The sequence below is a fragment of the Nicotiana sylvestris genome, unplaced genomic scaffold (genome assembly GCF_000393655.2).
Source record: "Nicotiana sylvestris unplaced genomic scaffold, ASM39365v2 Un00027, whole genome shotgun sequence".
Taxonomy (NCBI): domain Eukaryota; kingdom Viridiplantae; phylum Streptophyta; class Magnoliopsida; order Solanales; family Solanaceae; genus Nicotiana; species Nicotiana sylvestris.
In genome coordinates this window covers 14,958-34,490 of record NW_027184363.1, presented here as the reverse complement: position 1 = coordinate 34,490, position 19,533 = coordinate 14,958, and the positions used below count along the sequence as shown (strand labels likewise).

The following is a 19,533-nucleotide window of genomic DNA, read 5'->3' as shown; positions in this document are numbered from 1 at the left end:
ATAGAGAGGTAAAATATAACTTAAATATCGGTTCTGAGTAAAACTTGGTTTTTATAGTAAATAACTATTATATAGGGATGATGTTATAGAGAGGTCTCACAGTAATTCTTTCAACAACATTCTGAAAGTTGAAATATATACTCAATATTTTCGTCCTTTGTTTCTTGTAGCAACTGGGGATCAAAAAGCACCAAATTTGATCACTTATTAAGGGAAATATTGAAGCAAGAGCACGCTATGGGAGACATTGCAACATACATCGGAAAGACCTCTATTTATTGTATACGAACGAAATATGAATCCAATGGCAGGGCAAGAATGGGTTTAGTTAATGCAGATATTAACTCTTTTGGTAAACTAAGAACTCCCAACTCACCATGCCCTAGGCCTTCGTAAGATCAATCTTCATAAGACATCTTGGAGTTGTTTTCAAGTTATAATGTCTTCGAATTTCATGATAGATTAAGACATTGTGCAGCATGGACCTCCCCTGTAAAAATGTTGACTGATTCTCTGCTACTGAGTAATCAATTGCTGCCTTTAGTCTCTTTTGCATAGCAATTTGGAAATGCACTTGTAAAGTACATTACAACATGATATTGGTCTATATTGGCTAGCAAATTCTAGATTTCTATCACAGGAATAAGAGCTATGATTGTAGAGTTGAGTTGCTTGAGGAACTTGCCATTGTGAAAAAAATTCTATAACTGCTTCTGTGATCTCCTGCCCCACTATAAGCCAAGCAACCTTATAGAAACCACTCCCAAAGCCATCTGGTCCTGGGCTCTTGTTACTATCAATATGGAGCACCGCCTCTTTAACTTCCTTATCCACAACTGGCCTTAGCAACTCCACATGTTGAGAAATTGACAAAGTGGGCCCATTTTTTAGAATGCTAGTAAAAGCTTAGACTCTAGAAGTAGACTTCCTTCCTAATAGTTCAGAATAGTAATCCACAAACAAGTTTGCAATAGTCCCTGGATCAGTTTGCCATGTGCATGTATCATCTTTAAGTTGCATTATGGCTCGTTTCAGCTTCCTATGCTTTATAATTGAGCAGGAATATTGTGTGTTATCATCTCCTAGCTTAATCCACGTAGATTTACTTCTTTGTTGTAGATACGTTTCTGCCAAATATGAAGACTATTTGAACTTCTGATAACTCTTGATAAAGCTTTTGGCGCCACCAAAATCCTCCCAAAAAAAAAGCCTTTCACAAGAGTCTTTTTATGCCTCTAATGTCTTTTCATGTCAAAATGGCAAAGCAACATGGTATTCACTACATATTTCTTTTGTACTAGTGTCACGACCCAAATCCCGGTCGTGATGGCGCCCAACACACTACTAGGCAAGCCCGACCATTATTCAACACTTAACCCAATTTATCAAAAATAGCGGAAAGAAATATCAATTAAGCAAGATTAAAGTACTGAAGATTTTAACAAAATACACAATATAATCTCACTAGGACCCGGTGTCACGAATCTGAGCCTCTAGAATACAGAATATCATCCTAATACATGGTATATCCAAAGTCTGATAATGCGGAAATAAAGAGATAGGATAGGAGGGAGAAGATCAATGGCTGCGAAAGCCGTGCAGCTACCTCGATACTCCCAGAAGCTGGATCTGCTGATCAACTAGATCTATTGAGCCTGAGACTGCCCTGGATCTGCACACAAGGTGCAGGGAGTAAAGTGAGTACTCCGACCCAGTGAGTAATAAAAGTAACTACAGTCCGAAGATAAGAAAATCCAGTAAATACACAAAGTAAGCTAAAATCCAAATATACAGCAACATATGGAACTGAGCAGCTAAACAACAGTATAAATAGAAATACATGAATGCAATGCAATGCATATGATGGTACATTCCAGTACCCACTGCGGCGTGCAGCCCGAGCCATCCATATTTATTTATCGTCGACGGCGCTCACTGGGGGTGTGTACAGACTCCGGAGGGGCTCCTACAGCCCAAGCGCAATATCTTGGTCAGTCATTGTTACCTGACCGGTCAGCCATTGTTACCTGACCAATTTATATCATACAGTGCCATTGTTACCACTGTTCAAGTATATCATCCAGTGTCATTGTTACCACTATTTCAAGTATATCACACAGTGTCATTGTTACCACTGTTTCAAGTATATCACACAGTGTCATTGTTACCACTGTTTCAAGTATATCACACAGTGTCATTGTTACCACTATTTCAAGTCACTTTATAATCAGTCCAGAAAATAATATAATAAGCCCCTTGGGCATTTACAAAACAGAAGTTCCCAGCCCGGAATACATTTAAAAATATCATTTAAGTTTTCAACACTTAGAATTATGGCTGAGTTTGCAAAACAGCATTTAAAACCTTGGACTGAAATTAAATGATATGCAAATCATGCTAAGCAGTAATATCAATCCTCGAAGGATTTTACAAATCGGCACAAGGCCCCAAACATGGCATCAAGCCCAGTAATATCAATGAAGTATGTGTATCAATCACCAGTATAGTATAAACATCACACGGGATGGACCAAGTCACAATCCCCAATAGTATCCGACCCCGCACTCGCCATGGAGTGCGTGTCACGCATCAATATAGCGTTACGATGTGAAGTCCGGGGTTTCAAACCCTCAGAACAATATTTACATCTATTACTCACCTCAAGACGGCCAAAAGTCTACTCCGCGATGCCCTTTCCTTTCGAATCGACCTTCTCGCGCGTCGAATCTTGTCAAAATCACAAGGAATATATTACAATAGGTTAAGGGAATATAACCCAATCGAAAAGACTTGAAAAATATCGAAAAATCACGAAATTTGCAAAACCCGAGCCCCAGGCCCACTTCTCAAAAAATTACGAAAGTCACATCACCGGATTCCTTGTCTCGCCACGAGTCCGTACATATAAAATTTACCAAAATCGGAGTTCATTTGGCCCCATAAATCACCAAAACTTATTTTTAAATCTCTAGGCCTAAATCCTCAATTTTTCTACAATTTTCATGCTCAAATCCATACATAATTGATGTACTTAACTCAAAATAGGTGGGGATAACTTACCTTCATATTGATGATGAAAATCCCCTCTTGAAGCTCCCCAAAAATCGTCCATACTTTGAAGAAATGAAGAAAAGTGAGCTAAATCCGTGTATAAAAGAATCTGCCTGTGCTTCGTCGAGTTGTACCTTGCACTTGTGCTATACAAGTTGTACATCCTATTAAAATTGTTCCTTGTCGGACACCTTCTGTTTAAACACCCATAACGTCTTGTATAAATATCCAAATGACAAAAGGTTTGAAGATTTAGAAACTAGACTCAAAGATCTTTAATTTGATAGGTTGTACACTATCTAACTCTTTATATATCCCGAGATATGAGCTTCTAAAGTAGGCTCCCCGAAATCAGAAAATTCTGGAGAACGAGCTCCACCAGTCATATTCAATCGACCATACCATTCTCTACACATGTCCAAATTACAATTTCTTTAGCTTTCTGGAAACTAAACATGAAGGGCTACAACTTTCATTTTTGAACTATCTCAAAATTCCTTATATATCAAAAGATATAGGCCTCCGAAGTACGCTCCACGATTGTAGTCCAAAGACCTTCTGCAGAAAATTGCAGCAGAAATTTCTGTAGCTTTTTCTTTTCTTTTTTGTCCGAATTTCATTCTGTTAACCTTCCGAAATCCACCCGAGGCCCTCGGGACCTTAACCAATTATATCAACATGTCCCACAATATCATTCAAACTTGTCCCAACCTTCGAAACACCCAAAATAACATCAAAACATCAAATCATCATCGGATTCAAGCCTATGAATCTCACGAACTTCCAAATTCCATTTTTGATCAAAAACCCAACCAAACCACGTCCGAATGACCTCAAATTTTGCAGATAAGTCCAAAATGACATAACAAAGCTACAGAAACTCTCGAAATTCCATACCGACCCTTGGATCAAAATCTCACTTATCAACCGGAATTCGCCAAAATACTAACTTTGCCAATTCAATCTTAATTCTACACCGGTCATCACAAAAATATTCCGGACACACTCCTAAGTCCCAAATCACCTAACAAAGCTATCTGAACCATAAAATTCGCATTTCGAGCGCTCTAACACATAAGTCAATATCCGGTTGACTTTTCCAACTTAAGCTTCCTTAAAGGAGACTAAGTGTCTCAAACCTTACCCAAATCATTCAGGAATGACTTCAAATTTTGCACACAAGTCACATTCGACATTACGGACTTGCCCCAACTTTCGGAATCGCATTCCGACCCCATTATCAAAATTTCCACTTCCGGTCGAATTTTCTCAAAAACCTTCAAATTTCTATATTTAGCCAAACGGCTCCAAAATGACCTACGGACCTCCGAATTCACTTCTGATCGCGCTCCCAAATCCAGAATCACCATACGGAGCTACTCCCAGTCTCGGAATTCCAAACGAACATCAATAACATTGAAATGCATTTTAAGCCAAACTGATGTAATTTTTTCTAAAATGCTATCTTCCACAATAGGCGCCAAAACGCTCCCGGGTTATCCAAAACCCGATCCGGGCATACGCCCAAGTACGAAATCATCATACGAACCTACTGGAACCTTCGGATCCCAATTCCGAGGTCTTTTACTCAAAATTCTAATCCTAGTTCATTTCTTCAATTTTAAGCTTTCAAAATGAGAATTTCCATTTAGATTTGACTCCAAACTTCCTGAATTTTAATTCTGACCATACACTCAAGTCAATATACCTGAGATGAAGCTGCTCATGGCCTCAAACTGCTGAATGACGCGCCGGAAGCTCAAAACGACCGGTCGGGTCGTTACAATCTCCCCCACTTAAACATACGTTCGTCCTCGAACGTGCTGAGAACTACACTGAAGTAGTCTGAAATCACTTGTTTAACACATCATGCACCTTCCCATGCTACCACTACTCCGTTGAGCACATTAGCTCGATAATTCTGTAGATATACTTATTTATTCAAGCAAATAAGCCATTAGGCCCAATTCCAACATCCTGAATTTCCCTGCCAAGCCTGTTTCCATCATACGACCACCATATCAATCTCCACACGTTGTACCCAAACATGACTGCATAACTTTGCTGAATTCACACTTTGCATCACTTTACTCATAGAACCACAATAACATTCTTTAAACATAATAGTCAAAATTCCACGAATCTGATGCTCCCATTGCATCTCATGATCTACACAGGTCTTGCTCTAGTTTTTTTTTTCAACACCGATACGACTGAAGAGATGTGCCGAAATTCACAACCAACTGCTGAATCAACAATTCATTGGATCTACACTCCTGACAAGTTCCATTACCTTGTCTCAAACCAAAGAATGATCTTTGCTCTATAATATACTTCGTATTGGTGGGTTATTGCAGCTACGGAAAAGGACCATGAGTGGTAATTTGAGTAAATGAATTGTTGGATGCATGCTATGGTTAGCCTTATTGGCTCATGTTCAGACTTGAGGGAAGATTCATGATTTATGCCTCGTATAGGTGCAGGCTTCGAGGGAAGTGATCCCTCTAGGTGCTTTATCGAGAGGGTATTCATATGTTATAAAATTCAGTAGAGTTGGTTGCATTCGGGGCCAAGTCAGAGCTGGGTGGCTCTCAATAGCGGTCCTAGTTAATTCAAGAGGTAAAGTGTGGTGCCTAATGATTTTGAGTCTATAAGTACGGTTAAGAGTCAAGCTTTTGAAGCAGCTTATGAAGAAAGGCACAGAATGTTCTATGATGTTTTGACTTGCGGTGTAGCATTTGAGAGACATGAAATGGTCATGGTATTTGAGACAGCATGGTCTCGTGATTTAAGGTCACTCGGGGTGAGTTTGGTTGAAATAAGTTAGGTGTTAAAGGGAGATATTATTATTTCTAAGGCAATCAAGGATAAATTGGAAGGAAGTAGATTGATTAGCCATAGTTGAGTTGGTATACTGGTGTCAGTGATCGGTTCGTTCAGCGTGATCGAGTTATGCATGTGAGGCTTGTCGGCCGCAGTGATTGATGTTATTCTGAAGCATTCTTTTGTTAGGGCCTATTATGAGTAGGCGGATCCCAGAAAGTGTTATGGTGGCTTGGACAACTACTTAGAGATTGGCATATTCGACGATTATGAGGATTCGCCTGTATGCTGCTATAGTTCTCCTGAAGTGAGTTAAATGGAAAGTCTTATGTGATGAAGTATTAGCCTATCGGCGGTTCCAGAGTTGTGATGGAAATCGCGTCTATCGTATATTGGCACGTGAGGTGCAGTGAGTGGTATGGAATTTGAAGTAAGGACCAAGGTTGCAGTTTGGTCAATGACTGTGATGTCACGATCTCGGATGAGCAGTATATGAGTTTCAGTGTTTTGAGTAAGATGGGTATTGACGTCAGTATCACCTGAGGTCGATCGTAACTTTCTGAGATGATATCCAAATCGCGAATGGTTTAACTTTCCGAAAACTAGAATGTATGGGCTACAACTTTCGTGTTTTGCACTTTTTCTGATTTCTTATAGATTACAAGATATGAGCTTCCAAACTGGACTACTCGCACCTAAAATTTTCTGGGCACAGCAGAATTTTCTGCAATTTTTCCCAATTCCGAAATCACTCAGAGACACCTCTGAAACACCCAAAATAACATCAAAACATCAAATCATCATCGGATTCAAGCCTATGAATCTCACGAACTTCCAAATTCCATTTTTGATGAAAAACCCAACCAAACCACGTCCGAATGACCTCAAATTTTGCAGATAAGTCCAAAATGACATAACAAAGCTACAAAAACTCTCGAAATTCCATTCCGACCCTCGGATAAAAATCTCACTTATCAACCGGAATTCGCCAAAATACTAACTTTGCCAATTCAAGCTTAATTCTACACCGGTCATCACAAAAATATTCCGGACACACTCCTAAGTCCCAAATCACCTAACAAAGCTATCTGAACCATAAAATTCGCATTTCGAGCGCTCTAACACATAAGTCAATATCCGGTTGACTTTTCCAACTTAAGCTTCCTTAAAAGAGACTAAGTGTCTCAAACCTTACCAAAATCATTCAGGAATGACTTCAAATTTTGCACACAAGTCACATTCGACATTACGGACTTGCCCCAACTTTCAGAATCGCATTCCGACCCCGATATCAAAATTTCCACTTCCGGTCGAATTTTCTCAAAAACCTTCAAATTTCTATATTTAGCCAAACGACTCCAAAATGACCTACGGACCTCCGAATTCACTTCTGATCGCGCTCCCAAATCCAGAATCACCATACGGAGCTACTCCCAGTTTCGGAATTCCAAACGGACATCAATAACACTGAAATGCATTTTAAGCCAAACTGATGCAATTTCTTCTAAAATGCTATCTTCCACAATAGGAGCCAAAACGCTCCCGAGTTATCCAAAACCCGATCCGGGAATACGCCCAAGTACGAAATCATCATACAAACCTGCTGGAACCTTCAGATCCCAATTTTGAGGTTTTTACTCAAAATTCCAATCCTAGTTCATTTCTTCAATTTTAAGTTTCAAAATGAGAATTTCCATTTAGATTTGACTCCAAACTTCCTAAATTTTAATTCTGACCATACACTCAAGTCAATATACTTTAGATGAAGCTGCTCATGGCCTCAAATTGCTGAATGACGCGTCGGAGCTCAAAACAACCGGTTGGGTCGTTACAATCTCCCCCACTTAAACATACGTTCGTCCTCGAACGTGCTGAGAACTAAACTGAAGTAGTCTGAAATCACTTGTTTAACACATCATGCACCTTCCCATGCTACCACTACTCCATTGAGCACATTAGCTCGATAATTCTGTAGATATACTTATTTATTCAAGCAAATAAGCCATTAGGCCCAATTCCAACATCCTGAATTTCCCTGCCAAGCCTGTTTCCATCATACGACCACCATATCAATCTCCACACGCTGTACCCAAACATGACTGCATAACTTTGCTGAATTCACACTTTGCATCACTTTACTCATAGAACCACAATAACATTCTTTAAACATAATAGTCGAAATTCCACGAATCTGATGCTCCCATTGCATCTCATGATCTACACAGGTCTTGCTCTAGTTTTTTTTTCAACACTGATACGACTGAAGAGATGTGCCGAAATTCACAACCAACTGCTGAATCAACAATTCATTGGATCTACACTCCTGACAAGTTCCATTACCTTGTCCCAAACCAAAGAATGATCTTTGCTCTATAATATACTTCATATAATCAGTTTGCACTGACCCCAAATCTAGTAACCTCGTCTCACCCAGTACGAACTGCTCAGGCAATAAGCCACCTCAGACATAATCAAAAATCCCACAAGACGCCACAATGTGCCAGTATGCTATCAATTCGAACGCGATACAAAATGAAGGCGAACTCTAGAAGGAACTACTCAACTCGCACACTAACATAGACTTCCTCAGAAAACAGGGAAATAGAACACACAAAAGCAAATATGGGCACTGAACTGAACATCACACTGTTGCGGCGTGCAACCCGATCCAAACAACATACCCATGGCGGTGTGCCACCCGATCCACATATAGAACTCACATAAGGAGATATACGTCGAGCTGAATAGCTCATCACATCAAAATACCGAATATCGGTCATAAACACACTAAGGTGCATAATATCATTCCCAAGGAAACATATAGCGCTATAGGCTACAAACTCAAGCACAACTGAGGTGCGATACATGATCTAAGTCTCATCCTGCTCATATAACATCACCGCTGAGCGGAACCTCAACACATAAGGAATTTACCAAGCCGTCTCACAACTCATACGGTGCAATATATCTTTACATGAATTAACTGACCACCGAAATAAGACCGCGACTATCCTTCCATAAAGAGCGCATTGCTGAAATAAACACAACTGGCCTGACGTAAGGCTCACTTCCACATTTAAATCTATCCACCGACCTCAAGTCGATCCTGATCGTGCCAAGCTAGGCCAATAATCTTTCACAGGTCCATAACCCAATAAACAGAGTGCCCTCCAGGCATAAATTCTCAAATGGATGATATTACCAAAATCCTCATACTTGGTTTAAATTTCTAATTAATCAAGTGACTACATGTCACACTTATACAATATTCCTGTGGGACAAGCTCCCACCATCTTCCGAAATAATTAACGGGTCTGCACATCCAAACCACCGGCTGCACTAACGCTGAAAAGCGATCAAGAATCCCTAACCAGGATGCAAAGCCTTTCTCACAGAACACCGACCTCAGGTGATACTGACGTCAATACCCATCTTACTCAAAACACTGAAACTCATATACTGCTCATCCGAGATCGTGACATCACAGTCATTGACCAAACTGCAACCTTGGTCCTTACTTCAAATTCCATACCACTCACTGCACCTCACGTGCCAATATACGATAGACGCGATTTCCATCACAACTCTGGAACCGCCGATAGGCTAATACTTCATCACATAAGACTTTCCATTTAACTCACTTCAGGAGAACTATAGCAGCATACAGGCGAATCCTCATAATCGTCGAATATGCCAATCTCTAAGTAGTTGTCCAAGCCACCATAACACTTTCTGGGATCCGCCTACTCATAATAGGCCCTAACAAAAGAATGCTTCAGAATAACATCAATCACTGCGGCCGACAAGCCTCACATGCATAACTCGATCACGCTGAACGAACCGATCACTGACACCAGTATACCAACTCAACTATGGCTAATCAATCTACTTCCTTCCAATTTATCCTTGATTGCCTTAGAAATAATAATATCTCCCTTTAACACCTAACTTATTTCAACCAAACTCACCCCGAGTGACCTTAAATCACGAGACCATGCTGTCTCAAATACCATGACCATTTCATGTCTCTCAAATGCTACACCGCAAGTCAAAACATCATAGAACATTCTGTGCCTTTCTTCATAAGCTGCTTCAAAAGCTTGACTCTTAACCGTACTTATAGACTCAAAATCATTAGGCACCACACTTTACCTCTTGAATTAACTAGGACCGCTATTGAGAGCCACCCAACTCTGACTTGGCCCCGAATGCAACCAACTCTACTGAATTTTATAACATATGAATACCCTCTCGATAAAGCACCTAGAGGGATCACTTCCCTCGAAGCCTGCACCTATACGAGGCATAAATCATGAATCTTCCCTCAAGTCTGAACATGAGCCAATAAGGCTAACCATAGCATGCATCCAACAATTCATTTACTCAAATTACCACTCATGGTCCTTTTCCGTAGCTGCAATAACCCACCAATACGCCAATAACCAGAATTCACGCAAGTAATAAACCGTGCAATCAGCTAATCAACAGCAAGCTCCCCAACTTGGCTCGAAGCCATAGATCACAACACATATACTCTATTGCTGTCGTAATATCATGGTGAGATTAAACTCACTCCATCATAAGCTCGTGGAAACACGAATCATCTGGAATTTTAACTCTTCTGCAATTCTTGCATTTACTCACACAACAGTTAAGCCCACTCTCTAGGCGACCAAAATTTTTTTTTTTTTAGTCCTAAATTTTTTAAAAAATTTCGGCAGAGCCTCCTTTGTAATTGGTCCTATCCACCTGCCAGAGAATCACCAAAACCATCCTAACAACACATCCACAACTTGACAAAGCATCACAATGCATATCAATTACATAAATCTAAATTGATACATGGACATGCGTTGCACCTATTTGAATCATAACACATAGAAAATACCCTTCAACCCTCCATTATTGGGCTATTCAACCAAGTAGGAACATATTCTTCCTTTAATATTTTCGACCTTCAAGGTGGTCTCCTTGACTCAACGATTTCGTCATAATACATTTACGGAAGCGATCTCAGCTCCCAGACTTATCTAACTAGGAGACACGAAAAATATTCTTCACGCGCCCATAACTCGGGCTACTCAACAAATCACAATAAGAAACGAATCACTTAACAGTTCATCTACTATCCAGTAGGCTTCTTCGCCACTACCAAGTCGTACAAATACACCTCGCAACACTAACATACTCATCACGTGGATATCCAACCGCCATTCCGGCTAACAAGGACAATAATGAACATATGAGTTCAAAACACTTGCTCACAAAATCAGCACCTCGGTGCTCAAGCCATTGGCAAAGATTTGGCCTCAAGTCCTCCAGACTGGTCTAACTTCAAACTCACAGAGATTACACCTCGCCCCTCGATCGGGGAATCAAAGCCATCGAGACACATCTGATACTGAGCGCCCGTTGGTGCATACGATCACGCGGAAGGAATTTCAAAAGTTTCTTTTCAAGCTGAATCAAGGACGCACGATAAGAATTCAAGAATGTGAAGTTTTCCTAAAGGTTCGGCAGCCTCTCGAGGATAAGTACAGACGTCTCCTTACCGATCCGCGAGACTCTACTAAACCGGCTCATGACTCGCGAGACCAAAATGACCTACGGACCTCCGAATTCACTTCCGATCGCGCTCCCAAATCCAGAATCACCATACGGAGCTACTCCCAGTCTCGGAATTCCAAACGGACATCAATAACACTGAAATGCATTTTAAGCCAAACTGATGCAATTTCTTCTAAAATGCTATCTTCCACAATAGGCGCCAAAATGCTCCCGGGTTATCCAAAACCCGATCCGGGCATACGCCCAAGTACGAAATCATCATACGAACCTGCTGGAACCTTCGGATCCCAATTCCGAGGTCTTTTACTCAAAATTCCAATCCTAGTTCATTTCTTCAATTTTAAGCTTTCAAAATGAGAATTTCCATTTAGATTTGACTCCAAACTTCCTGAATTTTAATTCTGACCATACACTCAAGTCAATATACCTGAGATGAAGCTGCTCATGGCCTCAAACTGCTGAATGACGCGCCAAAGCTCAAAACGACCGGTCGTGTCGTTACAACTAGCTTACACTTCTCAAATTACAACATATATTTCATTGTATACAAAAGAGGATGAACACACATGTTGTCGGAGTAAAATGGAAGTTTCTCTACCTCGGACTGCCATGTTGCATATCAAAATGCTCCTCCTCTTGCACATTAAACAAGTTTTACAATTAACATTAACTGTCATGTCAATTGTTATTGTCACACCTCCTTTTTACGCGCCCGAGAGGGTGCAGGGGAGTTTTTTCCAATTAAAGGACAATCGAAACGGGATTGGTTTATTTATTTCAGAGTCGCCACTTGGGAGATTTAGGGTGTCCCAAGTCACCAATTTTAATCCCGAATCGAGGAAAAGAATGACTCTATATTACAGTCTGCGTACCAGAAATCCGGATAAGGAATTCTGTTAACCCGGGAGAAGGTGTTAGGCATTCTCGAGTTCCGTGGTTCTAGCACGGTCGCTCAACTATTATATTCGGCTTATTTATCTGATTTTAAATACAATTCTGAACCAATGTGCCAATTTTAACTTTTAACAGCTTTATTATTATTGTTTTACAAGAATGTGAACATCGCTTAAAACACGTCTTTGGACTGCATCACATGAAATTCACCCACAATCCGGAACGCATTTTATTTGATTTTTTGAGATTTGGATTTGGGTCGCATGAAATGCACACCCAGGCTTAAGAAAGTAAAATATTAAACACGGGCCTAAAGAGACTATCGCGTTATTATTTTGGAAGACCGCGAAATTCGCTAAACGGTCCTTCCGAATTCTAATTAAACCATACATTTTGTGAGGGCCCCGCAGCTTTATATATTTTGTTTGTCGAGGCTCGTCTCATTCTTATTTTAAAAGGATATCCTATAGCAACTACGTTTCTTGTCGCCTTTGTCTCTACTAATTGAAAACAGAAATAGTCCTAGTTAATTACATGCTTGCAGATTATTTATAGCAGGATTCGAAATGCTTTTACACAATAAGGAAACATGACCATGCATACGGACAACTGCTCGAACATTATGGGCCCAAATCCAGCTCATGCGGAATGGGCCAGACCTGGGCCACTGTTTATCCGAGGCGGGTCTGCTTGGTCTGTTTTGACCTGGGCTCGACCTTCATAAGGTTGAGGAGCGCGGACTTGTGCTATTTGTTATAAGGGTGTGGTTTGATAATTATAACGAGGTAGTTTATCAAAAGAGAATGAAACTAATTGAGTCGGATAGTTTTATTCTTTGACATGCATTAAAAAAAAAGAAGGCTAATTACAAAAACACAACTAATTTCCAAGACATAGCCTATTGTACTGCCAATCCTTTTTCTGTCAACCTAACCACCATATGATACTAAATCATACTACATTTTGCATTCACTATATGAAAGGACCAACTCCAATACCCAAACAAGATTGTAAACCATTACACACTACATGATACTCTATATAACAACTACAGGTGGACATAGATGTGTTCAAATCTTCTCTTTCGTATTCATGCTCAACTTTCAAGTTACATGGACAGTATTAGTTGTGTACCTGGTATAGAGGAGCAAAAGAAGAAGAAAGATGATCAGCTGAGTGGTACACAGCAAGCACAGCAGCGGCTGATAAAACAGCACAACACAGCAAAACCAAACAACCACAAAGATGAAGTTCACACGTTGGTCGAGCAACAGACAAATAATCCCAGGAAACAGGATAGGAAAACAAAACCAGTCGGGAAAGGAACCAGAATATTTTGTGCTATAGCCACAGAAATTCAATGACCATCAAAGCTCAGCAATTAACCAGCACAGTTTCGACAATCAGGGAGACTAAAAAAACTCAATCCACAACACACAGAAACTCAATGTAGTAACAATCACAACGGAAGATACACAGACTTCTCTTAATGGAACAATAACAGCCCCACTTAGAATAACTGACTTGGCCAGAACAGCTAGACCTCCTTAATTTAGTCTCAAACCCATTGTCTCATTAGTTGATAATTTTACCGTTTTATAATTTAGAAAATTGTTCAAACTTGTCTTTTTAGTGATATTAAACAAATATAGCTAAGCCTTAGTTCTCTGTGGGATTCTACTCCGGACTTTTAGACCGGATTATATTTGCAGCAACCGCTTATCCTTTTTAGGACTATAGTTAGGTGTGATCAAATTTTGGCGCCGTTGCCGGGGAACTAACGGTGTAGTTGTAACTGTATATATTGCTAGGTTTCGAGTTTGAACTTTTTATTGTGCTTTTTTTTGTATTTTTTTATAGCTATTGATTTGAGAAACATGATATCTCGGAATTATGGGAATTTAGGTGTAGATAATTCTATTATTAATCTCCCATGGCAAAATTTTCAAAACATTCCTGAGAGAGAGTTATGTGCACCAACTCAATCTTATTTGTGGAACGTGTGTGATGTGTGTTGTGGTAAAAATGGTCACTTTTATGGTTGTGCTTATATTTCTTATCTTCCCTCAACCCCTTACTATGATGGTTCTACCTTTTCTTGTGAAGTTAACAGGAACAAAGAACCTGGGGATGCTGGCTTGAAGGAGATCAAGGATATGTTAAAGTGCCTTCTGGAACAAAATAATGAGAAACAACTGCAGATAGAGAGGCAACATGAAACTATTCGCAACTTGGAGGCTCAATTGAGTCAAGTTGTGGGAGCTGTTAATGCTCAACAAGCAAATATTGGGGATCGTAGCCAAGAAGAGCATGAATTTGAGATGTTAATTAAGAAGGTCAGAGTAGAATATCATCAACCTAGCCAACTACAATTTGAGGATGTCAATGTTGAAGAAGTGAGACTAGAGTCAGCCAAGGACTTTGATGATACAAATTTTGTTGACTCTAGTATCATTGATATTGAGGATGTTGTAAGTCCTGAAGTTCATATGTTTGAGCGCATTGGTCCTCACTCCAAATATTTTTTCACGTTGGGCTTGGATGATGATATGGAAATAGTCATCCGAGCCACTTGAGGAGTCAAGGAATGAGGAACAAGGTGCCTACAATCTGGAATTTTTCTTGCCAGAAAGACAGGACTGCATACCTCATTTAAAAGCCAAGAAGAGTAAAATAGTACAATGGTTGCTTAGGACAATTAGATTTGTTCCTCCACCCCTAGATCATAGCCGAAAACTTGATTCCAAATTGGGGGTTCAATTTATAAGCTCAAGGTGAAGGCAAAAAGTGATTTGCGTCGTGCCGCGACGTTAAATCAAGCGCTTGTTGGGAGGCAACCCAACTTTATTGCTTTCTTTTATTTTTTTTATTTTTTTAATTGAATTATTTTTATAGTGTCAATTTTTTATTTTCTAGGAGCATGGAAAGCAAAGGTATTGGAAATATGCAACAACAAACCAAATGGTTGGAACTAAGTGTGAGGTACTCGCACGAAAGATCAAGCTTGGGAGAAGTCTGAGTACCCCATGAGCTGTTAGTGCTTCGGCCTTTGGCCTACCAGGGAGTCGCTTTTATCCTTTTATTAGTTATGGTGTGCATTGGGGACAATGCACAATTTTAAGTGTGGGGTGAGGAGATTGTCTGGGTGACTTTCTATGCTATTTTAGTTGTGTTAGTTTAATTGAATAATTTTTTTTAAATAAAAAAGATTGGACTTTTCCCTACGATGAATCTATTAGACAATTTTCTTGAGGGATTTAAGTCTAAAAAAAAACAAAAAGATTTTCTTTTGTTAGGTAGTGTACCAATTACCCCTTGATTTTTCTTCAAACCACGATTCTTTTTCAAGGGTTTTATTTGAACCAGGTGTAGTTAGTTTTTTTTTGGGAGTAGGAGTCATTGTGTTGTGCTTTGAATTGAAGCAATATCTCTTGACTTGGTTATGCCTTGAGAATAGTGAGTATTTTGGTTGTGATGCATAGGCTCAGTTTTTGACTCTTGTAGAAGTACTTTAAATTGTATTATCTTAATTTTGCTTAACTGCTTTGACTAGAGTATCTATGAATCCAATCCTGAGTGAGTTATGTGCCATGTGTGTGTAAGGTTTTGCGTTATCCAGTGCATTGCATTTGATTCCTAGAACTTGCCCTGTGTGTTTGAAAAGCGAAATAGTAGTGTTGTTCAGTCTTGGAAGTGATATAGACATTTCTTTATTGAGCCAGATATGTATATTTTACCCGCCTAATTATTATGTATCGTAGTTAACCCCTTTGAGCCTGTAATCTTGTTTCTTTGGCAACCACATTACAAGCCTTACACATTTATTTGAAATAACCATCTATTTGAACCATTGTAACCTCTCATGAGCACATAAATTGTTTATAAACTTGTAAAGGTTAAAGTGTGGGGTGGTTGGTTTGGCTTTTGAGTGGAACTAATTAAATAAGGAGAAATGTGCACTGTTTTGAAAAAGTAAGAGCCACTTGAATTGAAAAAAAAAATAGTTGTATTGCTGTGGAAAAAACATTCCTTGATAAGTGGTGGCTCTTGATGTAAGTGTACTTAAAGAAAAATGGGGTAATATACATTGATATGAAGGTGGAGTTTTGGTTTGACATTAGTATGAGGTTTGAATGTTAAAGTATATGTATTAAAGTGCTTACGGAGGTGTAGTCACTCTTATATCTAAATGTATCCTACCCGTCTCGTAGCCTATATTATAACCAAATAAAGTCCTAGTTGATACTAGAATGAATGAGTTTTATTAGTAGAGTAATACACTACGGGCAAACTTATGGTGCAACTTTTGTGGCATGTGAATATTATTTCTGAGAGTGAGTGAATTCTTTCTATTTTGAGTTCCCAAGTGTTCTTAAATTTTATTGTGTGGAACTACTCTCTTTTGTTGTGTGGGCACTTGATTCATGAAGGAAAGGTAATGTCAGTGACCTCTATGTTAGAGTAAGTAGGTAAATTGTGAATAATGTGTGGTACTTGTGAGTCAAATCTTGAGGTGAAGATGTTACGCTTTTGTGCTTAGTCTATTTTAAATATTCTTGGTGTGATGAGTTGGGAAAATTGTTTAAAAAGGTCGTGTCAATATAAAGTGTAGTTTGATTGCTCGAGGAAGAGCAATGGTTTAAGTGTGGGGTGTTGATGATCGGCTATAATTACGTTCTTTAGTCGATTATTACACTCTAATTTTCTGCACTTTAGTTGAGTTTGCGCTTTAATCGCTAGTGTTTTGCACTAACGGTGTGTTTTATTCCTTGTAGGAGTGATTTCGAGCTATATAGATGTTATAGAATGAATTCAAGTGATTTGGAGCTTTGAAGTCTGAGTAAAAACCCAAGTAATTAAGCCGGGAACGTATTCGGGGATCAACGGATGATAAAGCAACAAAACGAAGACTCGAGTAGGCATATTGCGCATGGTCTAGTAAAATACACATAACATTTTGGTCAGAACACCATTTGGACTTCACAACATACGGTTAGAAAGCTAACTTAATGGGATACAACTTTCATGTTTTACGTTTTTTCAAATTCTAAACGGAACAGGGTAAAAAGTGCGTTCGAAACCACGACCGTGGAGCTGAGGCAGTATACCTGCCATATACCGCGGTTGACCGCGGCCGCGGCAGTCCAGACGTGAAATATTGTCCTTTTTTGACTAGGAGAAGGTATAATTGTTTGGGCCCGACCCTACTTGGTATATATACATGGGAAATGGTATTTTTAAGGATTGGACACACTTTTGACATAAAATTAGACCTAAGGAGGCTAACGAGACGCAGGATTCAACCTGGAGTCAAGAACACAATAGGAGCAAGGCGGGGAATTCATCAACGCGTTTTTCCTTCCTCTTCGCATTTTTCATTGTTGGTTATGATTTTTAGTATTGTAGTTTTACATACTATTATGAATAGCTAAATTGTTATCTAGTGTTTTGATAGAACCTTTTGTAGGATAAATTCTTGTTATGTTATTATATAATTGAGCCATTGGATTTCTCTACTTGTTCAACTACGTGTTTATTGTTGTTGATTGACTGGCCATCGATTGACTGTGCCTATTTATTATGTGTTGCTTGAGAAAGGATACATATTTAGGTGTTTGTTGAACAACGTCACTCTTAACATATGTGAGAAATCAATACAGCGGGTTTAAAGGTAGGTTTAGAAAAACAAAGCCTTGACGTGGTCATAATGAGCGGTTAGATAAAGCCAACTAGCGTAGTTCCAGAGAATATGTCTAGTAAATTGTTGTAGTTGCTCGAGGGAGAATTACAACACCTAAAGTGCTCATGATCAGTAGAGAATACATTGAAAAAATTATAGGGAACATAGCTAGAAGGATTCCGACAATTGGAAAAATCATAACTCTAGACCTCCTTAGTTTAGTCTCCAATCCTTTGTCTCGTTAGTTGATAATTTTACCGTTTTCTAGTATTTGCTAGTTAATTAGTTAGAAATATAAATCTCAATCTTTATAATTTAGAAAATTGTTCAAACTTGTCTTTTTAGTGATATTAAACAGATATAGTTAAGCCTTAGTTTTCTGTGGGATTCGACTCCGGACTTTTAGACCGGATTATATTTGTGGCGACCGCTTATCCTTTTTAGGACTACAGTTTGGCGTGATCAGGGGGAAAAGAGCCATAGGCGCGATCAGACTGGAAATCACTATTGAAGATATGCAATCAAGTGCATAGCTGCATGTGATCGACGCGAAGACTTCATACATTGTTTTGCTTGGGAGGCCTTGGATATATGAGAATAAAGTAGTTCCATCTACCTACCATCAATGTTTAAAATACTACGAGGGTGAAGTCGAGAAGACTGTAGTTGCTGATGATGAGCCATTCACTGAGGCTGAGTCATACTTCGCCGATGCAAAGTTCTACTTGAAGAACCGCATTGTGAAGGAGCTGAAAGCTGATGATGGCATGAAAAGAAAGAATAAAGATCCCTCAACTAAAATAGAAGAGGTGACTACTGGTGAAGCCAAAGCTGCTAGTAAGGAGGTACAACCAAATACGAATAAGTCTTATAGAGGGAATGTTACGTCTTGTGGCAAGAAAGTAAGTCTGACACTCGAATATATCCCTAAAAGGAAGAAAGATGAAAGTGAATCATCTAATCGCCAAGCCAACATGCTAAAGGAGTTAACTCTTCCGGTCAAACGAATTGAGGCAGTAATGTTGTCCTCAATGCCATTTGCATGGTTTGTAGCCCAAAATCGTTTGCAGAATGTGGCACTCCCTACAAAGTGAACAGATGAAGGTTTTGACCCTAACGCTTACAAGGTATTTGCAAAAGCTGGATACAATCCCAATGAGCCGTCAAAGTTAGGGAAGCTCACATCGGAAGCTGCAACGAGGCAACCACGTGAAGGTTTAGGATACAAGCAATCGTCACCATTGCGCATCTCAATATGAAGGGCGAGCAACAACTACATCATTGTAAAAGATGAATCAGCCGCTTCTAACAAGCCTTCTGTCTTTGATCGACTTAGAAGATCACATGTGAGGACCTCCGTGTTTGAAAGATTGGGTCCACTAAAGAAGGGGAACAAGTTCCAGAGAAATTCTCAAAGCATAAGGACACCCGTTTCACCCAAAATCTATGAGATCTCTAAGGATTTCCAAAGTTTGGTTCCTTATAGAATGAGGCGACAAACAAAACTTGTGGTTTCA

General features: G+C 39.4%; 1 protein-coding gene across 1 annotated transcript; it reads left to right on the top strand.

The window, feature by feature from the left end:
* The first annotated feature begins 13,448 nt into the window (after positions 1–13,448).
* On the top strand, positions 13,449–19,275 carry LOC138884660 (uncharacterized). The gene is made up of 5 exons (XM_070165672.1): positions 13,449–13,594; positions 14,450–14,807; positions 15,253–15,318; positions 18,661–19,032; positions 19,144–19,275. The coding sequence occupies exons 1-5, from the start codon at positions 13,449–13,451 to the stop codon at positions 19,273–19,275; spliced, it is 1,074 nt and encodes a 357-aa protein (XP_070021773.1).
* The last annotated feature ends 258 nt before the right edge of the window (positions 19,276–19,533 follow it).

Bases quoted from the DNA above. Each gene is read 5' to 3' on its own strand.
- LOC138884660 (XM_070165672.1), top strand. From the start codon at position 13,449: ATGGACAGTATTAGTTGTGTACCTGGTATAGAGGAGCAAAAGAAGAAG. The intron at 15,319-18,660 runs GTACTCGCACGA...AAATACTACGAG, and splicing joins TGGTTGGAACTAAGTGTGAG to GGTGAAGTCGAGAAGACTGT. The intron at 19,033-19,143 runs GTAATGTTGTCC...AACGCTTACAAG, and splicing joins CGGTCAAACGAATTGAGGCA to GTATTTGCAAAAGCTGGATA.